Below are 25383 nucleotides of genomic sequence, written 5' to 3' on the forward strand. Positions count from 1 at the left end.
CAATTCAGAATCACAGGCTTGGGTGGGCATTATTTAACATGCGGATGAGGGACCTTTTATCATGCCATGGGCTTTATTCCCATCTCAGTCACATGCCAGTGGTGTTGAGGGCCAAACGCAAATGTGGTTAAAGCAACAAAGGTGATTTTTTTTACCTTTGGACAGTAGGCTCGTTTCTATATACATCTCTCTCTATCCTCCATCCAGGCAAGAAAAAACAATGGATTTTTGTTGTTTTAAGAAACACTTCCAAAAATGAACATTCCCAGTATCTTCAGGACTGTTCGTGCATCACCAAATGGGCCCGATTCCTTATCTGCACCCATCCAACCATTTGCCATCTGCCCGTTTTTCCTGTAATTTTCCGATCCCTTCAGCCCTAACTGATGCTTCCAATTTGTTAAAAGTAAGCAAGTTATGCAGTTGCAAAGATTAATCCTTCATATTAATTACTGCTGTCAAACAAACGGCATAAAGAGGGATGAGATGTGGATATGCATGGACGAGAGAGAAGCAGACTCATGTTAAACTGTGCAACATGACAAATAGAGACACTTGGAAATCAGACGCAAAGTATAAGATTAGATAGATAGATGATTAGATAGATAGATCAGATGATAGATATAGATAGATAGATAGATAGATAGATAGATAGATAGATAGATAGATAGATAGATAGATATAGATAGATAGATGATAGATAGATAGATAGATAGATGATAGATAGATAGATGATAGATAGATTGCCCTTTCTGCCATTACATTTATGGCTATGTGAATGCTTGGGAGGGTAGCAGAGATTAGTCTCGGACACAGGTGGCGCTGTGGGTTAAACCACAGAGCCTAGGGCTTGCCGATCAGAAGGTCGGCGGTTCGAATCCCTGCGACGGGGTGAACTCCCATTGCTCAGTCCCTGCTCCTGCCAACCTAGCAGTTTGAAAGCACGTCAAAGTACAAGTAGATAAATAGGTACCACTCTGGCGGGAAGGTAAACGGCATTTCCGTGTGCTGCTCTGGTTCGCCAGAAGCGGCTTGGTCATGCTGGCCACATGACCTGGAAACTACGCCGGCTCCATTGGTCAGTAAAGCGAGATGAGCGCCGCAACCCCAGAGTCGGTCACGACTGGACCTAATGGTCAGGGGTCCCTTTACCTTTATTTAAATTCTTGGGAGGGTAGCAGAGATTAGTTTGGTAGGTCTGCCCCCATTGATGTTCTGGTCGCGCTCTAATTTGGGGAAGATTATCTTCTAGAGTGTGAAGCCTTCTATATTCAAAGAAGCTCTCCAAGCACATTTTAGAACCCTAGAAACTCAGGCGCCCCCCAAAGTTGGAGGGCAATGGAAACAGTGGCAGGGTGGAGCTATTGTTTTTATCCCTGCTGGTCCCCCTCAAGTGTTTACCTAACTACAAAGCTAACCCCCTAAAGAGGGCTAAAAGACAAACTGCATTCATTTACATCATAGTTTATGCTTAATGCTTGAACAAAAATAAACTCTCGGATCTGAGAACTTTTGAAATGAATCTACAAAGAAGCCAGTGGGCTATACTCTCAAGAGTAGACCCCCCCCATCAAATTAAGTTACTCCACTGATTCCAATGGATCTACTCTTGAGTATGACTTACAACCTGCTGGTTATTTTTATTTCTAATCCTCTTAAAATATTATGCAGAAACCTCCAAATGCATGCCAGTTATTTAAAAAAAACAGAAAGAGTGGCATTTACTTTCAGGGTTGCCTACAAAGGGGCAGTTTAAAAGGATTTTCTGATTTGAAATTTACCCTTTGACACTGAAGAGCATTTGGAGACATTGCACACTGAACCACTCTAATCTAAGAGGAGTGAACTCCATTATGTAAAGTTCACAGGAAATATTAGTTCCCAAACACAGGAACATATCAGTACCCCAACACTACAGCACTTTTAAGGCTTATGTTCAGAGGAAGCCAACACAGTGCTATCCAGATGTTGTAGACTACAACTTCCATCATCCCTGACCATTGGCCGTGCTGGCTGAGGCTAATGTGATTTGTAGTCCACCAACATCTAAAGGGAACCAGAGTGCGCTGGTGACTAGAGTGAAATTCCCAGCCCATTCAATACAAATTACTTTTAATCAAACTTGTTCAGAGCTGAGTTGCAAGTGTACAAATGTTTTAACAAACAGTTTCCTCTATTCAACCTCACAACATAGGGTTGTTTCATGGACTAATTTATCAACGGAAAACTTTTGTCCCTGTTCTAGCAGCATGATTATTACTCCTATTACCCATAGACTATTACTGCATGACTCAGGGTATTGGAATGACAGGAGGCAGAGAGAGTTCCAGCAGGAACTAGCATCGTTTGAAGTATTATTTCCACTACTGGAATGTAGGGGATCAAAGCCGAATTATTTAAATTCTCATCCCCTATTGTAACTAAGCTTGTATAATCTAAGTCTAAATCTAACCAAAACTGTTCCCCATTTACACCCCCCATCTGTTGTTTCCTCTACATTTTAGGTTGTACGCTACTTGGAACAGAGAGCAGTATACCATGTAAGCAATGTGCAAAATGATGACATATATGTATATGCATGATTTAAAGGCATTATTCTGCCAGTTTTACTAGCTCCTAATGTCTCATTGCCCTTATCGCCACTCTAAATATTACTGGTTAGAGGGACATGACGAGGTTAACTCTTCATTTTCTTACTTTTGTGTGCAGAGCACAGGGATTAGGCAGCAACTTCTAATGAAGTGCCTAATCTTATGATGATTTGGCCATTTTTAACAAGCAGGTCATGCTGTACACATTATCAGTGTTAAAAACAATTCCAATCAAAGAACGACTTTTTTGTTTTTAGAAACTTCAGAGTACTAAAACGTTTCATAGCAAATTCTGAAGGTCAAACTATACCTTAAATACAGGGTGTACAGCTAGTATTTAAATTAATAGTAGGTGTATGTGGAGGGACGGTGTAACCCAGAATTCATGACACAGGGAGGGGGGATTATACCCTTCCTCACATCCTGACAAAATGCATCCCTCCCTCATGGGTGACGCTGTGGTCAAAACCTGAAACTGTTCTTAACCTGAAGCACCACTTTAGCTAATGGCGCCTCCTGCTGCTGCCGCACCGCCAGAGCCCGATTTCTGTTCTTATCCTGAAGCAAAGTTCTTAACCTGAAGCACTATTTCTGGGTTAGCGGAGTGTGTAACCTGAAGCGTATGTAACCCGAGGTACCACTGTACTGTGTATTCCAAATATGCTTGTTTCATTCACACATTGCAATATGAGGTATACAAACCTAGCCTTAGATGTAGCCTTGAGTGTTTGGAAACCAGTGTGATAAAGTGGGTTCGAATGCAGGACTAAGACTTCAGAGAAATTGAACCCCACCCCCCTCACAGAGTGCAATTGTGCCAGGCACCTACTTTTGTTAGGCTGTTCTAAGGATAAAATGGGCAAGGAGGAAGATGCGCCACAATAAGTTTCCTGGAGAGAGAAAATTGTAAAAATAAAAAAAATAATTTCCAAATTATTCATGGTTCAAGCTCGTTTTTACTGTAGTAAAGGAGAAAGGCAGGGGAAGATCCTTCACCTGTGCCGTCCTACGGCTGAGCTTCGAGCTTCTCATACTATTGGTAATCTGGGTTTCCCCGTCAGCTACAGGCTGCAAAAAAGGAACAAGCCACAGTCTCCACCTCCTTCAGCTGTCATCCTGTCAAAACAAAGGCTCTGTTGCCAAGACCAGGCAGAGGGAAGGGGGGGGGGGCTTGGGAGGAGTTACAGCTCAAAGCGCCCAATCCAAGCTTGTCCTTCTCTACTCTCCCCCCCACGTACATTGGCACTGCACACAACTGGATACAGAGTGCTGGAATGGCTTTCTTGTGCAAGCAAAAAAGAAAGAAAGGGGGGGATTGTTTATCTCTTCAAACAGACACACACAGCAGGCACTTAAAGGAGTTTGTCTCTGTGCTCAATCCTGTGTTTACACGACAAGCAGCTGGGGCACCATTTTACCAAGCAAATAATAGAGTAAAAACAACGGCTGGCATAACCTGCTGGGCCTGAGTTTTCTTTTCTTCTGAAAACACAATGTTCTCCCTGGTCCCCCCCCCCCATATCACTTTCTCCAAAAAGATGCACTGGCATCTCGCCTTTTTGACATGCATTCGCAATCCTGCGTTGCCTTACAGCTGCCTGCAAATTGGTTCTTTTTCCTCCCTGTGCAAAGAACTGTGGAACATCTCCACTTAAACACTGTACACACATTGCAACCTTCAGTCTTGCCATGGTGCTTCCTTAAAAACAGAGCAGGGCAAGTACGGGGCTTTTTTTGAAATACCTTCCATTGGGCTGTCAAGTAGAAATGAGTCATAGAGAAACTGAAGGCAGACAAAGTGTAGGGAAGGCTGAATTTCACCCAGTTCTGAAAGATGTCTCTCATGCCAAGCCTGGGACATATGGCACACAAGCAAAGAACTGAGCAGCTCTAGCCATGCACAAAGTTCAAAGTACTCCCTTTCTCTTAAGTAATCACAACCTGTCCCACAATATGGATTGGGGAAGGGGTTTGGTTTGGATTATACCTTCGGGCGCCCTCCAAGCCTGTGGTTTTATATCTGTACAATGGGAGCCTAATGTAAAGGTAAAGGGACCCCTGACCATTAGGTCCAGTCATGACCGACTCTGGGGTTGTGGTGCTCATCTTGCTTTATTGGCCGAGGGAGCTGGCGTACAGCTTCCGGGTCATGTGGCCAGCATGACTAAGCCGCTTCTGGCAAACCAGAGCAGCGCATGGAAACGCCATTTACCTTCCCGCTGGAGCGGTACCTATTTATCTACTTGCACTTTGATGTGCTTTCGAACTGCTAGGTTGGCAGGAGCAGGGACCAAGCAACGGGAGCTCACCCTGTTGCGGGGATTCGAACCGCCAACCTTCTGATCGGCAAATCCTAGACTCTGTGGTTTAACCCACAGCACCACCCGCGTCCCTACACGGTCAAGTATAAATGTATATGGGAGCCTGGTCAAGTATAAATGTATTGCCATAGAAACAATTTGTTAGTGATGCCTCCGGTCTCTAGAGAATGATAGGCCTGGGGTGGATAGCTCAGTTGGTTAGAGCACGGTGCTGATAATGCCAAGGTTGCCGGTTCGACCCCAGTAAGGGACAGCTGCATTGCAGGGGGTTGGACTAGATGATACTAAGGGTCACTTCCAGCTCTACAATTCTACTCCGGGATAGACTTGTATTGAGCTGGGAAAATACAGAGGCTTGACTTGCTCTCTGTACTGTAACCAAAGAAGAAGAAGAAGAGTTTGGATTTGATATCCCGCTTTATCACTACCATAAGGAGTCTCAAAGCGACTAACATTCTCCTTTCCCTTCCTCCCCCACAACAAACACTCTGTGAAGTGAGTGGGGCTGAGAGACTTCAAAGAAGTGTGACTGGCCCAAGGTCACCCAGCAGCTGCATGTGGAGGAGTGGAGACGCAAACCCGGTTTCCCAGATTACGAGACTACCGCTCTTAACCACTACACCACACTGGCTCTCAAAGCTAGGAGGGAAGGGTCCCTGGAGACCTAATGGGGTATTAAGATCTGCTGGAATGTTAAAGCTGTGAGTCCTTCTATCTTATGCTCAGGTTGTGTAAATGTGGAGAGAAAGCTATATTTCAAAAAGACACCACAGTGATCTTCATGCCAAAGAAACCGAACCCAAGATAAGCTCTGGCACTCGAGTATCCCACTGCTCAGAGACTGACTGATTGTGTGTGTGTTATTATAATTACAATTAATGAATTATTTGCATTCTAAACCAACATTTCAAAACAATTTACACTTATGATAATTGGTAACAGTTAAAACATGCACACACAAACATATATATATATGACTAAAATTCTAACAAGAGGGCACTCGTGGTAAAGAACCCTGTTCTAACAACCCAGCTGGGAAAGGCTGTTAGAACAAAAATGTGTCCAACTCTTTCCAGAAACTGCAGATAATACGCACCTGTCATATCCACAGGACAGGGCAACCACACAAAACACCCTACTCCAAGTAACTGGGGAGTGCGCTTCTGAGAGCTTTGGAACTTGCAGGAGAAACTGTCCCACAGACTGCAGCAATCTACTGGGAGTATAAGAAATAAGGCAGTCTCTCAAGGAACCTGGTCCTGAGCTGTACAGGGACTTATGTGCATATCAACACCTTGAACTTGGCCCTGTAGCAAATTGGCAGCTGGTGCAAATCCCTCACGCAAGGTGTCACATGTTGGCAGTAGTTTGTCTCCAACTCGGCAACCACATTCTGCACCAGCTGCAGCCTCCAGGCCAACCCAGAGGGCAGCCCCACACAGAGCGCATTGCAGTAATCCAACCGCATGACAACATAATACTGTGTGCATCACTGCACCCTGAGCCAGTTAACCCACAATAACTACCAACCCCAACCACAGTTGAGCTTGCAGGACCTAATGGGAAATTATCCTTCTTTTTTTCTTTTCAGCTACGCTGGCATGCATGCACGCATGCATGAACTAATCCGAATCAGGCGATCGCGCAACGAAACATAGCTACAGGTCAGGAAGAAGAAAATTAAGCAAATCGCGGCTTCCCCAGCGAGCAACCTGTTGCCAGGCTGCCTTAAGTGGGAGAGACAGGAATGAAAACACCCGTTTGCGCGTGCGTGCACATCCACACACACACCCCTCCCCGCACACGCACTCACCGGTGCAACCGTTCCATTTTTTTAAGGGCCTCCTATTCGCTCCGCTTTCCAAACGGGCCGAAGGAGTAGCCCGGCCGGCAGCTCCGGCGCCTCCCCTTCTGACGGCAACTAGCAAATGGCAACAGCGGCAACGCTGGACGCCCCCTGGGGGCTGCAAGGGAACAGGGCGACGTCTACGGATGGATGCCGATGCCGAGTCCATTATTATTATTATTATTATTATTATTATTATTATTATTATTATTATTATTATTATTACTGTATTTTATTTTTCGTTTCCACCGCCCCCCCCCAAAAAAAACCCGCACCGAGCGACTTACCTTGCAGGCGGAGTAGACGCCCAGCTTCTCCAGTTTCTTGGCGCGCGGCGCAGCGCGGAGCTGCGCCTTCTTCCCTACGACGCGAGCCGAGCCAGGGCCGCCGCTGCCCGGGCCGCCGCTGCCGCCGCCTCCCGCTGCTGCAGCAGCAGCTGCCGCCGCCGCGGGACTCTCGGCTGTCGCGGCAGCGGCGGCGGCGACCACAGCCCGGACGGGTCCGCAAGCGGCCAGCCCTCCGGCGGCCGGGGAGCCCTGCTGCAGCGCTCCGTTGCCGCCGCCGCCGCCGTTTCCCCCGCCGCCGCCGACCGCGGCTGCTGTGGTGGCGGAGGACGCGGCGGCGGCGGCGGCGGCTCCCGCCCCGGCCGCGCCAGCCTCAGCCATGCCGCAGCCCGGCCGGCTCGACGAGGCTCGCCGCCAGGCTCCTCGCCCAGTGCCCGGCTCGGTGCGCCCGTCGAGCGAGCGCGCTGGATGGAGCCTCCCCTTTTCCCCGCTGCCGCCGCCGCCGCCGGCTGCTCCCTCCGGAGGGAGGGAAGGAGGGGACAGGGCCGCACCGCGGGCGGGTCCTGCTGGGCGGAGAGGAGGAGGCGGAGGCGCCGCTAAGAAGAAGCCAGCGGGGAGGAGGGGAAGGCGACGGACATGTTGTTGCCGCCAGCGAGCCTGGCTTCGGCTGTCACCGCCCGGCAGCCCAGGAGGAGGAGGAGGAGGAGGGAAGCCGGGCGGCCGCGCGGCCTGCCTGGCCCTTCCTTCCCTCCTCGCCTGGGAAGCAGCGCAGTGGCGTCTCCGCCGGTCCTGGCCATAAAGCGCGCCAAGTGCCTCAGCAGCTCAGATTTGCCCGTCCGGGTCGCGCCTCTTCGGGGCCCCGCGGAAGAATTTAGCAACAGTTCCAGAGGGCATCTCTCTCTGAGGAGAACTGGCGGCGTGTGTCTGTGTGCGCCCCTGCGGCGTCCCCTCAGGGCAAGTCATAAAGAGGAAGCAGAAGAGTCCTCCTCCGGCACTTAATAAAATAAAGCAACATATAAGTCCGTCAGGCTTTCAAGCGCCACAGAGCTCTGGAGCGGCGGGTCTCCTCTTTTGCCAAGCGGCTTCTCCCGCTTCCGTCGGAGCGCGCTTGCAGATGCGATTCATGGGGGAAGGAGGACGGCGACTCGGGGAAGCCGCCAATCCTGCAATGCAAAGCCGCCCCCCGACGTGATTCTAGGGTTAGGCGAGCGCGAGTGGCGTCGAAGCGCACCCGCTTTCCTTTTCCTTTCCCTCGAGGGCACTGCCGTTTTTAGGACCGGGGAAGGAAGAAGGAGCCTTTTTATTTTATTTTTTTAAGAGCACTCCGCTCGTTGTTATTTGTTATTTCATCTTCAATCAAGTAGTTTTAAAGCTGGGCTCTTCGCAAACTTGCAGGGAAGGAAATGGACTCTTTAGACGGGTCGCAGCAGCGAGTTGGGGAGAGAGGGCTCAACCTGCCCTTTACTGTAGAGTTCAAAGTGAACTCTATTGGGAGTTCATTGCCTCTAAAGGTAGACTTCCAAAAATAATAATTATAATTAATAATAATAATCATGCCAATGACCCACCTCCTACAGTATCCTATTCTTACAGTAGCTGACCAGATGCCTGTGGGAATCCTGGAAGCAGATTCTAGCACAAGAGCCTCTCTTTTGTGTCTACTAGTGGCTAGTATTCAGAATCATTGCTGCCTCCAGTTGTGGACGCAAAGTATAGCCATCGGCTAGTAACCATCCATTGGCCTCTCCGCCAAGAATTTATCTTATCCCCCTTTAAAGCCATCCAAGATGGCAGCCATCACTGCCTCCTGGTGGAGATAGTTCCATAGCTCAGCTATGTGCTGTGTGAATAAAATAAAGTACAGTACGTATTTCCTTTTATCTGTCCGAAGTCTCCCAACATTCAGCATCATTGGATGTCCCCAATTTCTGGTGTTCTAACAAAGGGTTTAGCTGAGATTCCTGTGTTGCAGGGGGTTGGAATAGATGACCCATGGGGTCCCTTCCAACCATAGCTGTCAACTTTCAGATTTGAAAATAAGAGATCAGCAGCCTCACCTGTCCAGGGGACAGTCTACGGGATATCTAACAATACGGGATAGCAGCAGGAAGCAGCGGGAAACGACGCTGGAATAAGGGAATTTCCTGCAAAAAAAGGGAAGGTTGACAGCTATGCTTCCAACTCTACTATTCAATGATAACTTCTCTATCCACTTTTGTCATGCAGCCATGCATCTTTTTAAAAACCCACTGCCCAGTACCTGCTGTTCATCTTCTCATGGCGTTAGTTGTATCTGGAAATGGCTGTTTCACACAAGCACAACGCGGTATGTGCAGTTATCTATGGAGAAATGCCGCAGTTTAAATAAATCAAAAAGAGGTACACTCTTTGCTCTGAGTAAATTGGCATGAAATAGAGAACAAAACAAACTGGCTGCAATGTGATATAGTGAAGTGAAACCGATCCTGTGCATTTATTTAAAAGATGCACATGCCTCCCACCAGCAAAGCTTCATGGGAACATTTACAGAAACATGGTAAAATACAAAAGTCAAAAGAGAATAGAATAAATCACAATGTTTTAACAATATGTTAAGACTGCAATCATGGTGTTAAAAGATGGGGGTGGGTGGATTATATATTTGGGATTATATCTTGTGGTTTTGTATCTTTTAGGCAGGAGTCTATAGTTGAAGTGATCAAACCAGTCTTGGTTAAGCTAGCGCAGATATGAGTCCATTTTACAAATCTAAACAACTAGATAATGATATTTGCAGAAAAAGGAGGTAAGACAGAAGTTAGTCTCTTCTGGACTTGGGAAGACTTTCAGGCTTGGCTTGCTGAAACCCAAGCTATGACTTGGGGAGGGGAGAACCGTGGGTGTATCCAGGGTTTATTTTAGGGCGGTAGGCTTTATGTTGGGGGGCAGAACTGAGTTAGCCATGATGCAATTGGTCAGTTAGTTAAGTATTTTTATTCATTTATTTACTTGATGGTGGGGTAGCTGCACCCCCTGGCTACATCCATGCTGGAAACCTAATGGGGGAGCAACTTCTATTGGACTATTAATGCTGTGAGCCCTTCCATCTCATTCTTAGGTTGTATACATGTGTAAATAGAGCAATATGACAAAAAACAAACAAACCACCACAGTCTCCAGGGACCATGACAAGGAAATCTAAACCAAAGTAGGTGCCGGCACCCCTGAAATCTCTCACGGTTTGCATTGTGTGTGTGTGTAACAATATGCACACTTAGGTGTAAGGTCCATTGAATTTAAGAGACTTTTTAGGATTGCATTGTAATCTTAGGATGCCACGGACTTTATTTCATATGAGGATGATGGAACGGAGCTTTGATACAATGGCAGGTTAATAATGCTCAGGTTAATGCAGAAGCAAACATTCCTTCAGCTTACCTGCATAGGGTTATCAAGGTAAACACCAACTCTTGAATTGGACTCTTACATGGACCGGAAGCCACTGGAGTTCTCAAAATCCTTATACAATATATTTAGTCTCAGCTTATACGGTATGCATTTGCAGTTTCATTGTCACAGTGAATTAATCCACATGAATTGGTTTAATCAGTATGAAACACAAGGAGAAACGGACATAGAGTGGTTTAAGAACAGTTTGGTTTAAGAACGATTTGGTTTACAAACTCCGCAAAACCGGAAATAGTGTCCTGGTTTGAGAACTTTGCCTCGGGCTAAGAACAGAATCCGAACAGTGGAAGGGCACTGGTGGCGGGAGGCCTTATTAGGGAAAGCGCGCCTCTGTTTAAGAACGGTTTTGGTTTAAGAACGGACTTCCGGAACGGATTAAGTTCATAAACCAAGATACTTGGTTTTATAGTGATTTGTAAGTGGCCCTCATTTTGAGGTGGTGATGATTGTAACCAACGTGTGCTGAGGATTATGACACAGTATGCCTCAAGACCTGTTCACAAGACAACTGCAACAGGGCTGTTGTTTTTGCTGGGGTGGGGGGTGCGTTTCTTGATCGCATTCCTTGGAAAACACAGAGGCTCTGTAGCACCACCCACACCTTTTAATCTTGATTCTTAGACAAACCAGAACAGCATCTTAGTGGCTAAGGATACGGTTACTATAGTAATAACTGTAAACACTGGAAAGGCACCGCCAATCCTGTCCCAGTGTTCCAATAGCAACAGAGGGAAATGGCTTCCAAAGAATCCACAACTTCCTAGGAGTCAGAGGTATATTTTTTACAGAATTTCATTGAGTAAAACTTTATTATTTATTATACTTTTCAGATATATACATTTCACTGATTTTACAATCATTTTGACATTTTAAATCTTAACTTCCTCCCCCCTCTTTCTGCAGTTCCTTAAATTTATTTTTAATATCTTCTGCATATCCAAATTAATTTGACTTACTCATTTATTTACCTTCTTTAAGAATATACTTTTATATAACTGCAGGTTACTACAATAATCCTGCCAGTGTTTTATCTGTTTACAATTTATCTGTAATGTTCAATAAACCATTTCCATTCTTTTATAAAAAGTTTGTTATCTTGATTACTTATTCTCCCGGTAAGTTTCACCATTTTTGCATATTCCATAAGTTTTGTGTCCATTCTTCCTTTGCTGGGACATCTGCTTCTTTCCATTTTGGGGCAAGTAGCATTCTTGCCGCTGTAGTCGCATATATGAATAAGTTTTTATACGATTTAAGTAGTTTTATCCGTATAATTCCTAAGAGAAAGGATTCTGGGGTTTTTTTTTACAAATGTTATTTTAAACATCCTTTTCATTTCATTGTATATCATTTCCCATTGAGTTAAACTTTAAACAAAAAAAAATGAATGTAAGCAAAGTTCTGATTTAGCACATGCTGAGCAAACAGTATCAACGGAGGTCCGAAGACACCTTAGCACAAAGGCATAAATGAGGATCAGAAAAATCATTGTATGTGGAACAAGAAGACTGAAGAGATAATCGTTAAAAGTCTTTTTAGGAGCACCTTTCTAACTAAGCTAAAAAGTGGCTCATCCCAAAGGCAACGACCAATACAAACCATAAGAAAATAGGTTTTTTAAAAAGTAACTGTTTCCAGATGTTCAAGTTCCCTGGACTTGCTTGCAGTTCAGGAGGTGAGCTCATGGAGAAGGGTGGTCCCTGGGGGTTGTCTTGCCCAAGTTTCCTCCAAAATCTGGAAATGACACTCACTTTTGGACTTGTATGGGGATACCTGGCTTTGAAGCCCCACTTCTCATGAAGGTAATTTTGAATCAGTCAATGCAGACTCAGCTTAAACCATCCTTTCATTGCTTATTCAGTTCCCCATAGTTTGCACTTGATTTCTTCTAGTTAGAGCATATTTAATCAATTAGGCTATTAATTTTTTAAAAAAGAACTCTTTCATAAAATTGTAGAGTTGGAAGGGGTTGCAAGGGTAACTTTTTCAAACTCCCTGCAATGCAGGAATTGCAGATAAAGAATCCCTGAATGATGGCTACCCAACCTCTGTTTAAAAACCTCCAAGAAAGGAGACTCCACCACCTTTCAAGGTAATCCATTCCACCATCGAGCAGAAAGCTCTTCCCAAAATTTAGTCAGAATCTCCTTTCTTGTCATTTGGCTCCCTCAGTCGAATCCTACCTTCTGAAACAGCAGAAAACAAACTTTCTCTATCTTCCATGTGGCAGCCCTTCAACTAAAAATTGCCACAGTTAAAAAGACAGTACATTAAAAAAATATATTAAGATGACTTTAAAAATTAAGCACTACTTTAAAAGTCATTTTGTCTTTCACATACAGGAGAATATCATCTAAGATGAAGCCTGCTACAATATACAGGCACATGATCTAAGAACAAGAAATGTATGGTTCCCCATCTCTACCTTCAGTATGATATTCCCACACCCTTATATGTTGATTTGTGCAAATTCAATTGATTCATTAATATTTCCTTCATTTGTTACAGCCCTGGTTTCTACGCTTCCTGAGGTGAACTATTTCCCAATTCATCAGACAAGTAAGTACATATTCCATGTTCTGTCCTCAGTTGCCGACCAAGGAAATTATCCAAATGTGGAGTCCATAGACCATGAAGCAGCCGACTGTGGAGATCAGTTACTAATGTGAAGGAGCCTTTAAGCAGCCTCTGCCTGGCATTTTTATTCTGTGTGAGGTTTGTTATGTACTGAAGTTCTCACCCTGGGCCAGCAGGGGGATACTGTAGATAGTTTTCACTCAGGTCCACATATGCAAATAAGGGGTTGAAAGTGACGTTCAGTGATTGGATAGTTACAGAAAATTGTTACAGTTGCGTTGTGGAGTTCTATATAAGCAGGCTGGCTGAACCCTTCAGTTCAGTTCAGTTCTGGCCTGTAAATAAACAAGAGCTGTTTGAAGAATTGCTGTGTCGTTTGATATGTTCACCCACAACTTAACAAGGTTCCTTCTCCTGCTGAAAGGAAAAGCCCTGAGATTGCATCAAATATTATCGAATTTGGAGTTACTAAAATCTTTCTATATCTGAAACAAAAATAATTCAGACACTTCATATGGTTGTACAGTGTCTTAAGCTTGAAAGGATAGGGCAACTTTATCATTGTTGTTGTTCTGCTCTTCTTGCAAATCTTTACAAAGGAGCTCTGCTCAGCTCAGTTACAGAAAAGCTAGCTCCCCCCTCCCCCATTGCCAGTCAATTTGTTTGGAGGGGGGACTCTAATTTATTCTGGGGAAATAGCCCTGTTGACACACCATGTAAATATGCCCTGTTACACTATAAAGACAGCAATGCCCCACAACTTTACAGATATTTTTCATTTGAAATTGTGCACCCCCACTGAGCATATCTCTCCCCATCATTTATTTATTTTTAAATGTGAGCAGTAAATACATAGGGTTGCCATATTTCAAAAAGTGAAAATCCAGACACAAAAGTTGTTTATCTTTTTTGGGGGGGGGTTAGGATTGCCAAATAATCAACACTATGTCTGGGAAATTATGGATGTATGACAGCCACATACATACATACAGTGGTACCTCGGGTTACATACACTTCAGGTTACATACGCTTCAAGTTATAGACTCTGCTAACCCAGAAATAGTACCTCGGGTTAAGAACTTTGCTTCAGGATGAGAACAGAAATCATGCTCTTGTGGCACGGCGGCAGCAGGAGGCCCCATTAGCTAAAGTGGTGCTTCAGGTTAAGAACAGTTTCAGGTTAAGAATGGACCTCCGGAACGAATTAAGTACTTAACCCGAGGTACCACTGTAATTTTATTTGTATGCCACCTTTGCACAGTTCAAATCATGCTCCAGGCGGCTTACTACAGGGGAAAAATAATACAGTGGTACCTCGTGGGGGGACACTCTACGGTGTTGCCCGGGCATATGGCAACCCATGTTGGAAAATTTAATTTTTTCCAGAGATTTTGCAAAAAAAGAAAAGAAAAAAGAAAAACTCAACAACTTTGCCCAAAAAAGTGTCCTGCAGTAAAACAACTAACTTCCTCTCTTGTCTTCATCTCTAAAGATGAAGGGCGTTCTAATTTCAATCCAAACAGGTACTGGCTAACTCTCACCATGATTGGGCAGCTATTTTAAGGCTAAACAGGCCCTGACAAAACTGGCATGGTGCTGCTCTTGATCATCTATACACACTGAAAACCCTTTCTTGTTTCCAGTTTTGTTGACAGTAGAATTGCATGCAGCCTACTTTGTTCAGAGTTAGGTTCTTGTCATGTACTGAGCTGAATCCTAGAACAATAGTATCCAGAATGCAGCAGTCTGATTGGTCCGCAGGAGCCACCCAATCCAGCTCCAGATGGAAGTGAATCAGTGACCTGATTGGCCTGCAGGAGCAGCCTGGAGATTAGCCAATCACGCGGGGCCCATTCTGTAAATAATGTATATATAGCTAGACATTTTGGGGAAAGTTTCATTCATTGCTACTATTAGCTGAATAAAGAGCATGAAATTCACACTCGACTCCGAGTATATTTCAGTTCTCTTTGGCAATACTGATCATATTTCCTAATTTTCCTAACATGGAAACTATGCATTGTAGAAATAGCTATTCACTATATACTGTATAGTGTAGGTATCATTTTCTCATAAAGGGGTATGAATTAAAACTTAAAATTGATATCTATTCTGAAAAAAGTCCCAACTGTTCATGAAATTGTACTCCTATATCTGTGTGCATAGGCTGCAATTTGTTAGAAGTCCCATTGAACTCAACAGGGCTTCCTTCTAAGTAAGCCACATATATACAGTATGGCATGATTTTATTTCTTACACAAATATCGAGGCACATGATCACTCAGTGCTGCCACTATTTGCAAATGTCTGGATCATTTAAGTCTATATAGAACCTTTATTCTCAATAATGATGGAACTCCCAGCTGGAGAATACTTTTATTTTTTAAACAAATCTTTATTGTTTGTAAAGGAAATCTTTGTAGGAGTTAATATTTTATTATCTCCTTGGAGCTGTCTTTCCAGGCTGTGACGCTTTATGGTTTATGGTTTAATTTTTAAAAGATTTTTTAAAAATATTTTTCTTTTTCTTATGTTTGCACCTGTTTTTTCGTTAACAAAGCAATAGAATTAAAAAAGGGAAAAAATATTTCCTCTACCAGCATTCCATATCAGACGGCTTTAAAACTCTTTGAGAAGCAGTTGATCATACTGTATGCAGGCTATCAGAAGAACGCAATCCTAAAGCCCCATTTGGCATGTAGAGCTAATTGCAAGGTTCTTTTATGAGTATTTCTTGGTTTCGTTTGAGAAGGATAGTTGAAACACACATTACTTTTCTTTGGTTTTATAGAATGTCGTGGGAAAAAGGATCTCCGCAATGTATACCCGACAAATCTGAAGAAGATCCCACAAAGGTAGTTAAGATTGACTTCAAGAAGGTTGACAAACTCGATATTACAGTACTTTGCTCCATATGCCAACAAACGGTACACATTAGCGAAATTCTTTTCCATAAAAGAGTCCACCAGGCTCTGGCAGTACTGGATTATCGCCGGCCATGGGTGGAATCAATAGATGTAAATAAAATAGTTCTTCAGAGAAAACGTCTGCTTTTAAAAATGAAAAAATATAAGACTCCTAAGTATGTTGAACGAAAGACGGAGAAGATTGGCTGTTCATTTGATCTCCTTAAAGAAAGCATGAAGCCTACTCCATATTTTTGCATTGATAGTATTGCTCAAAGTTCTGTGCACGTTGAAGAAGTTACCAATCCGCTGATAAAAGCCATCGCAATATGTCAAGACAAAAACGCTCGTTGGCATGAAAACTTGGAAGACGTATTTGTCGTATTAGACAATTATGGAAACAGGGCAGGTACGTCCTTTCTTGGGGTTTTTGATGGAAGCAATGGAATCTCTGCTGCAGAGACGACGTCCGTGGAACTTCCCGTTTTACTCCTTGACCAGCTTTCTCACGAAGACCCCTCATACCAAGTGAGTGAAGCTGGGAAAGAATTCATAGATTCATTCTGCACCGTCTTCAGGGCAGATTACAAAGTGAGGGAGAGGCTTTTCACTCAGAAGGGTGCCAGAGGGAAGAAGTCTTGGCCAGGTGATTATGAATGGATTCACAGAGCCTATGCGAAGTCTTTCTGGCGTATGGACAGGCTTTTACGGCTCGGGAGAAACGAAGTTTCCAGAGTCTGCTGGAGCAGTTGTACAGCTGCCACCTGTATAATAGGAAATATAAGCAACGAAATGGAAAGCCAGCAAGAAGAGGAGGAGGAGAAAACACTTGAAAAGGTGACTGATGAAGAGGAACAGAACATCGGACAACAGAATGAGGAGGAGATGCCTAGAAGGATATTCATAGCAAAGAAAAATGGTGACGCAGAGCAGGGAGTGGCTCTGCTTATAACTAAGAAAGAGAGAGGCAGTGTCACAGAACAGCAGCCAGAGGAGCCACTTGGAGGAACCAACGGCAAAAAGGAAAGCAGCAGCACGGTAGAGTCAGAAAACAATGAGCAGGTTGCCAATAATAGGGATGTGATTCAGGCAGAGAATCTGCTTGAAAGCAAGGAACAGCAGCAAGAAAAATCACTTGAAAGAACAGATGATCATGCCAGAGAGGCAGGAGACAATGTGCAGATTGCTGATCATATAGATGAGAGCCAGGAAGAGGGTCTCCTTGAAAACATGGGACAGCAGCAAGGTGAGTCACCTGAAAGAATAGATGATAACACTGGAGAGCCAGGAGACAATGTGCAGATTGCTGATCATATTGATGAGAGCCAGGAAGAGAGTCTTCTTGAAAACATGGGACAGCAGCAAAGAGAGTCATCTGAAAGAACAAATGATCTCACCACAGAACCAGGAGACAATGAGCATGTGGCAGATAGCATAGATGGGAGTCAGGAAGAGGAAGAGCTTGAAGGCGACAATAGTTCTGCACCGACAGAAGAAAAATTTGGACTCATGCATATTGCTAATATTGGTATGTATGGAATACTGTTACCATTTCCCACCTCCCTACCCCATTTTAAAATTGTGGCCTGTCAGTTTTGAATGATACAGCAAGTGCCTGCAATTTAATTCAATACTGCATAGCCTTGGGTCCTAACTCACTCTCTCTGGAGCGTCTCCACCTCCATCGTTCTGCCTGGACACTGAGGTCCAGCACCGAGGGCCTTCTGGCAGTTCCCTCGCTGCTAGAAGCCAAGTTACAGGGAACCAGGCAGAGGGCCTTCTTAGTAGTGGCGCCATCCCTGTGGAACGCCCTCCCACCAAATGTCAAAGAGAAAAATAACTACCAAACTTTTATAAGACATCTAAAGGCAGCCCTGTTTAGGGAAGCTTTTAATGTTTAATAGATTATTGTATTTTAGTGTTTTGTTGGAAGCCACCCAGAGTGGCTGGGGAAATCCAGCCAGATGGGTGGGGTATAAATAAATTATTATTATTATTATTATTATTATTATTATTATTATTATTATTATTATTAACAGAAGGGCTCTTTCCACTGACAGAGGAAATCAGGCTCCAGCATAGGGTGGCGTTTTGTTTTTGTTTGTTTTTTTGTCTCTCACCCCACTCTCTAGAGCAGATTCCCCCCCCCCCCTTTTAAGCAAAGGGGCTTATGAACAAAGGGGAAAGGGGATATGAACAAAGAATGCCACACAGACCTTCCACACGGTGGGAGTATCTTGTTAGCAGAATTCCATTCGCAGAATATTCTCACTAGCAGAACCTTAGGATCTACCGTAAGTCAACGTTTGCAAGATGAAACACTTTTCAACTATCTCAGCACCAAAAAAATAAAGAGTGGGGAAAAGACAAGTCAATATGGCATGCAATAATTTTGAATAACAGATATCTTCTTTAATAGGATTGTTCTCACCTAAACTTTGAACTGAAACAGGAACAGTAAGTCTGTATTCCTAAATGTAACAAGCTTCCCTTCCCAAATATTTTTTTGTCATTGGTCTGTTTCTTTGTTATGTTCAACAAACACAATCTCTCAGCAAACCATAGTTTAGCCAGTTCCTAATTCAGATGCAGTAAACTATTGTTTCAGACAGGGTATGTGCAAAATGGATCATCACGTGAAAAACAGATACCATCTACCTGTCTTCGCTATATTTACAAATGCCTTGAAGAAGTCAGATGGCTAATGGCTCTTTTTGGGGGGGAAGACATAAGACCTGGCAGGTTGGACATACCCCTTCAATCAGTTTATCTCCTTTTTAATGTTTTCCTTTTCCCCATATGAGAAAACCAGCCTCAGTCAAAGAAACATCAGTTTATTCAGGAACCAGAAGGTTGATCACTCATCTGTGGATATGAGGAGTAGAAATAGCTGTGATATTATGTGTGAACTGGGTTGTTGACTCGCTGAAAGAGGGGGGAAATACTATTGGTAAAATCCTATCAAATGCATTTCATGAAAAACTGCTTAGCTGAAATCCTCAGTAATTTAAGCAGAAATACTGACGCAAGCTTATATAGGAAGATTACCCTTCCTGCCAACCCTTGTATTTTAATTTGTATCTCTCATAAACCTTTTCTGTCAGATGTCACAAGGAACATACCCACTTTACTTACATAATTGCTTCATTCTTTTATTCCATAATTGTATTCAGCATTTGCAGCTGTAGAAATGGTGAAATTCCATGATAGGGATAATTAGGAAAGGGGTTGAAAAGAAAACTGCCAATATATTAAAGCTGTTATACAAATCTGTGGTGTGACTGTACTTGGAATACTATATACAATTCTGGTCACCACACATAAAAAGGATATGGTAGAGCTGTAAAAGTTTCAGAAAAGGACAACGATGACGGGGATGAATCAACTGCATTATGAGGAAAGATGATGATTATATTTATATGCCACCCATCTGACTGGGTTGTCCCAGTCACTCTGGGCGGCTTCCAACAAAATATTAAAATACCGTAATACATCAAACATTAAAAGCTTCCCTAAACAGGGCGGCCTTCAGATGTCTTCTTAAAGTCTGGCAGTTGTTGTTCTCTTTGACATCTAGTGGGAGGGTGTTCCACAGGGAGGGCGCCACTACCGAGAAGGCCCTCTGCCTGGTTCCCTGTAACTTGGCTTCTCGCAATGAGGGAACCGCCAGAAGGCCCTCGGTGCTGGACCTCAGTGTCCAGGCAGAACGATGGGGGTGGAGACACTCCTTCAGATATACTGGACCGAGGCCGTTTAGGGCTTTAAAGGTCAGCGCCAACACTTTGAATTCTGCTCGGAAACGTAAGGGAAGTCCCCCTCCCCCACCTCCAATCATACTACAGTGGTGCCTTGGTTTACAACCATAATGCGTTCTGGAGGTCCCATTGTAAAAAAAAAGGGACATGCACTTCCAGGTTTGACGTGTTTGTAATCCAAAATGGTTGCAAAGCAAGGTACCACTGTACAACCCAGGGTTATCTATTGGAGGAAGATTCAGGACTGACAAAAGGAGGTACTTCTTTACACAGTACTAGGGTTGCCATATGTATGGAATTTCCTGGACATACCCGGAGTACTGAAGCCAGAAGCAGTGTCTGGGCAGAAATTGGCTAAATGTCCAGGAAAATCTGGACGTATGGCAACCCATGTCAGCAGTGTCATTTTTGCCAATTTCCCTTAAAAATAGCTCAAAAACTTCCTTTTATTTGTTTTTTTTTAGCTTTTGCCCAAAAGCTCAGCAACTGTCTGGATTTCCACTTCTTGAAATATGGCAACCCTGTACACAGTACATAACTGCAATATGTAGTACTGGTCACCAACTTGGATGGCTTTAAAATGAGTTTAAACACATTTGTGGAGGTTAAATCTATCGGTGTCTACTAGCTATTATGTCTCTCTACTACCTCCAATTCCAGAGGCATTGTTGGGGAGCACACTTGGAGAGAGTTGCTTTTATACTCATTTTTATACCCGTTCTTTTGGGTGGCCACCATGAAAACGGGATGCTGAACTGGATATCAAAGCCTTTGGCTCTTCTTAAATGACTGCTGCCCCGTCTTATGGACATAACCTCGGCTCCAAAGAGATATTTGCGCTTGACTCAAAATGATCCAGATTCTTTTACTACCTCCGTTCTAAATCCAGTCTGTTGAAAAGTTGCCCTCTAAGATCCAACATGTTTTACTTGCACACTTTCATTTGGAGCCAGATATTATTATTTTTGAACAAACCTGATCTTTTTTTTTGGCAGTGACTGGCATCTGGGAGGTACCCAGCTATAGATGTGACAGAAGCTACATAGCAGATACGGAAAACAGCAGTCCTAGTGATCTCATACTTTTCAGGAAAGATAAGTCTGTCAGTAGCTACTAAGAGTGATGCCTTTGCTCTGCCTCCATAGATGAAGTATGCTTCTGAATACCAGTTGCTGGAAACACAGAAGAGGGGAGCGCAATTGTGCTTGAATCCTGTTTGCCCATTTCCCACAGCCATATACCTGAAGGAGCATCTCCACCCCCACCGAGGGCCTCCTGGTGGTTCCCTCCCTGTGAGAAGTGAGGTTACAGGGAACCAGGCAGAGGGCCTTCTCAGTAGTGGCACCCACACTGTGGAACACCCTCCCTGTGGAACACCCTCCCATCAGATGTCAAGGAAACAAACAACTATCTGACTTTCGTAAGACATCTGAAGGCAGTCCTGTTTAGGGAAGTTTTTAATGTTTGATGTTTTGTCGTGTTTTTAATATTCTGTTGGGAGTGGCCCAAGTGGCTGGGGAGGCCAGGTCAGATGGGCGGGGTATGTGAATCATCATCATCATCATCATCATCATCGTCATCATCTAGGTGTCCACTGAGAACAGATTAGCTTGATCCAGCAATCCTTATATCTAATTGTACAAAGTCTATTGCCATGTCACTGTACTGCACATTTGTCTCCCATCATTGGACACTGAGAATCTCCATGCAATTGTGATCCGACAGAGGTGTATGGGTGTTAGAGGAGGGGTAGTACCTCTGGTGAGGGACACACTGTGCTTCTTCTAGCGTAGTTTGTCCACCTTTGGTCCCTACCCTCCACTCAACTCTCACCTGTGGCTCCTAGAAGCTGGCAGCATGTGGCAGTGGCCACATCCTGGGAATGACTTCGACTGGATGTAGCCAAGGGCTCTGAAACCCTCAACGAGTTAGGGACTTCCCTTGCAAGCGAAGACAGGCTCCATCAGATTGAGCAGAGACCAATAGTCAAGAAGGTGGTTTCTGCACAGGCCGTAGAGAGAAGTGAGGGGCAGATGGGGTTCATCAAGCTGGGAAGGCAGCCCATCTAGGAAAAGGAAAACTGATCCTAAACTTCCGCTGCCTTGCGGGGTATTTTTGAGAGAAGGCTAAGGAATAAACACAAATCTGGAGCGCAGTCCCCAATATGGTTGGATAGTGCCTTGCACGCCTCCTTCTGACAACTCCTGCACATAGCTGTCAACCGTCCCTTATTTGGTGGGAAAGTCCCTTATCCCAGCGCCATGTCCCGCTGCTGTCCCTTATTGATGATGTCCCTTAAATTTCCCTGGTTTCAAAGGAAGCAGCTCCTCTTCCTCCCTCCCTCCCGGCCAGGAAGGAGGGAGGCTTCAACTGTGTTGCTTGACTGCGTTGCTCACCCAATAAGGCGTCTAAGAACAACTGGGGGTGGAGCTTGCATGCCTTGTTCTGATCAAATCGACCGCGTTGCCTGGGGACTTGCCTTTGCTCAGCGCTTCCCAGCGGAGAGGTGACGGTGGTTTTCCTTGCTGCATCCCCTTTGCCAGGTTGCTGTGCTATGGGAACCACCGCTTGAGGCTTTGTTTGGCTGCTGGGTGGGCTTTCTGCCTTTGGCTTGTAAGGGCTCAGAAGTCGAACATACCTGTGCTTGGAAAATCCCTTATTTTGGCTGCCGATCCCTTATTTTCAAATCTGTAACTTGACAGCTATGCTCCTGCAGCCAGGTTGGTGCCAAACGTATAGCTGTGATTTCCTTTGGACTACATCAGAGGGTGAGAAGGGGGTCTTGTCTAGGCAGCCCAGGACGACCTCCATACACACTGCTCCTGGGCTTGTGCTCCGGAGAGGTCACTTCGGTGCTGCTAACACGGTCGTTTTGACTTCACCCCTAGAAGTGCGCTCCACTGTCTCTTGAGACAGATGGATGCAAACTATTTTGCACAACTAAAACAGCCTTCCCCAAATGCGTTCCCTCCAGATGCCTTACGCTACACAACTCCCATCATCTCTAAGCATTGGGACCATGCTGCCTTGAGCCAGTGGGGTGTTTTAGCTTAATGCATCTGGAGAATACCAGGATGGAGAGGGCCTTACTAGATATTGCCAGTGTAACCTGCTATAGCCATGTTTGCATCTTGGGTACTGCAAGATGTACAAATGATTTGATCAGGAAAATCCACCACCAGTCTTCCCATTTTTCTTCTCCAACTTCACACTTTCTGTGGTTCTCACAGGCCAATAAGCACACCCAGTCCTCATTGGGATGTTTGAGCTTTTTGCCATTTTGATTTTGTAAACGAATGTGACATTTCTACATACTTCATGGCTCTCTTCTACTATGCCAGTACATCCTCATTTCTTAGTGGCCCTGTTTTGTATCCAAACCTATCGGCATTGAACCACCTGAGTTTGCTTTTCGTTGAAATGATAAGATGGATCAAATTTGGCATTTCCGGCTCACTGGCTCACATTGTCTAGTTTCAGCCTATGGATGTAGTAATTTAAGTATGTAGAAAATGGCACTTGAATTGGAATTGTGGGAGAAGGGTAGGTAAGATAAACTGAGCACTTGGGACCCAGCTACACTAGTAAAGAAAAAGTGATTTACATGCGTTGTATGTACGATATAACATTGTGCCACCAGATGGCGACATGGACTCCCGTTTTTCTCTACTTGCTTTCCCTGTTTAAATTTACGCTTTGAACTGAAATGCTTCTTTGATGTGTCTAGAATCCAGCTTTAGACTACTTATCTTCACGAATGATGAAAGATGGCAGAACATGAATTGTGTATAGAATCTGCACAGCATAACTTGTAGAGGAAAAGCAACAGCTGAAGTTTAAGTGCTTTCAAAGATCAATTCATTTAAGTTATGCAGTGATAAGTTTTGTGTGTGTGTTTTAATTGTAGGCAACGTTCATGCTGTTTTATGCAAAAATGGGAAAAGCTATTGGGTTACTAAAGAACACAGCACTTATTCTAGAGAAGAAAGGATCCGTGTTCTTAAGAATGGTGGCAGTATCAGCAGCAATGAACCCAAAGGACTGATAGAAGGACTTATCAAAAGCACTCGGGGCCTTGGCCACCACGGCAATCCAAAGCTGAAAAATACTGTTATTCCTGTACCACATACAATCTCCTTTCCTGTTGACGATTCATGCCAATTTCTTATTTTAGCTTCTAATGGACTCTGGGAAGTTCTGGATAAAAGTGAAGCAGTACTATTGACATTAACAATGTTTTCTGCTTATCTGGAAAAGTATCAGCGCTCCCAACTGAAGAAAGCCCGCATGCCCAAAGCCTCCGAGTTACCTTCGAATGATTTGGAAACTGAATTCTATTCATGGTATTTAAATAAAGATTTTTTGGCAGATATTGACTTACAAAATTTAAGGTCCTCAAGTAGCGTTGTGCAAGAAGAAGAGATGGTTCAGTCAGGTTCCTCAGCAGAGGAAGAATCAGAAGAAGAAGCGGAAGAATCAGAAGCAGAGGAAAAATCAGAAGCAGATGAGGAAGAAGCCGCAGAAGCAGCAGCGGAAGAATCAGAAGCAGCAGCAGAGGAAGAAGAAGAAGAGGAGGAGGAGGAGGAGGAGGAGGAGGAAGAAGAATCAGAAACCACTTTAGAAGTTTTTGGATCATGGGACTTAAGTGATGATACAACCCATGAAAGCACAGAACAAACTCTAACCCCAGAGTTTGCGATAAATGTAGAAGAACCTGAACCTGAAAGTTCTGAATCTTCACAAATATCAGAAGATTCAGAAATCAATTCTAGGACATTTTATGCCCTTGCAGCTAAGTATATTAGTAAGCACCTTGTAGAAGCTGCACTAAAAGCAGGTTCCAGAGATAATATTACTGTTTTGATAGCACTCTTAAATGGATGTGATAAAATACCCACTTATATTTAGCATGTATACTGTGCTTAGGAGGATAGTTCAAGTGAAGGAAAGCTATAGTACAGTTCATTCATTTTATGATAAAAGAAACTGCCACAATAAATTCACAAAGTGAGTTATTTTGTATTAAAAAAAAGACTGATTACAATTATTTCCTTTTTTATACCACTTTATTCAAACCTGAGCACCTCAATATAAAACTAAACACTGGTGAACTGTCATTTTCCTTGCTAAGCCCAATTACTGCAAATTTACAATCTGCACATGTAAGTTTCTGCTAGCAGTTCAACATTTAAATAGATTAAATCATCTTTTCTGACACTTGGTAGATTTCATATAATGAAAATAACTAAAGAATTAGTGCAATATACTGGACAGATCAAAATAAAATGGACTTTGGAAAACAAAGTTGCAGATTTCATTACAGACAGACAGTAGTACTTATGTTACATGTACAGGAGCATCATTTATTACTGTTCTAGCCATTAAGGAAGAACTTAATCCCCTTGAGATGTGGGGAGAAGAAATGTTAGCTCTTGAAAGTAACTGTACATATTGTATACTTTTAAGCAACTCTTAAATAGTACAGAGTATTAAACAGATGTAGACTACAATGCAGTACCCTATTTACAGTACATTAATATCCCAATTTAAAATCAAGTTGAATGTACATAATTGTTAGTGCACTGACTGATTTTATTCTTAGGGGAAAGATAATTGTGTTATGGTCAACAGTGATTAAAACCAAAATCACGATATC

The 25383-nt window shown here is 43.7% G+C and overlaps 2 protein-coding genes across 4 annotated transcripts in view; one reads left to right on the forward strand and one right to left on the reverse strand.

Annotated features, from left to right (window-relative positions):
- Positions 1–7438, reverse strand: part of KAT2B (lysine acetyltransferase 2B) — a 42784-nt gene extending 35346 nt beyond the window's left edge. For all 3 annotated transcript variants that reach the window (XM_081883112.1, XM_081883111.1, XM_081883113.1), the window contains exon 1: positions 7046–7438. In XM_081883112.1, coding sequence (XP_081739238.1) covers positions 7046–7423 — 378 coding nt within the window. In that variant the 5' untranslated portion in view covers positions 7424–7438. The remainder of the gene's footprint in view (positions 1–7045) is intronic.
- Positions 7439–11019: 3581 nt separating this feature from the next.
- PP2D1 (protein phosphatase 2C like domain containing 1) lies at positions 11020–25140 on the forward strand. The gene is made up of 4 exons (XM_081883192.1): positions 11020–11262; positions 12998–13048; positions 15858–17500; positions 23635–25140. Exons 3-4 carry the CDS (start codon positions 15859–15861, stop codon positions 24633–24635), a joined length of 2643 nt encoding a protein of 880 aa, XP_081739318.1. The 5' UTR covers positions 11020–11262; positions 12998–13048; position 15858; the 3' UTR covers positions 24636–25140.
- Positions 25141–25383: the final 243 nt, after the last annotated feature.

This window comes from Podarcis melisellensis (assembly GCF_964234715.1).
Source record: "Podarcis melisellensis genome assembly, chromosome: 12".
Lineage (NCBI taxonomy): Eukaryota > Metazoa > Chordata > Lepidosauria > Squamata > Lacertidae > Podarcis > Podarcis melisellensis.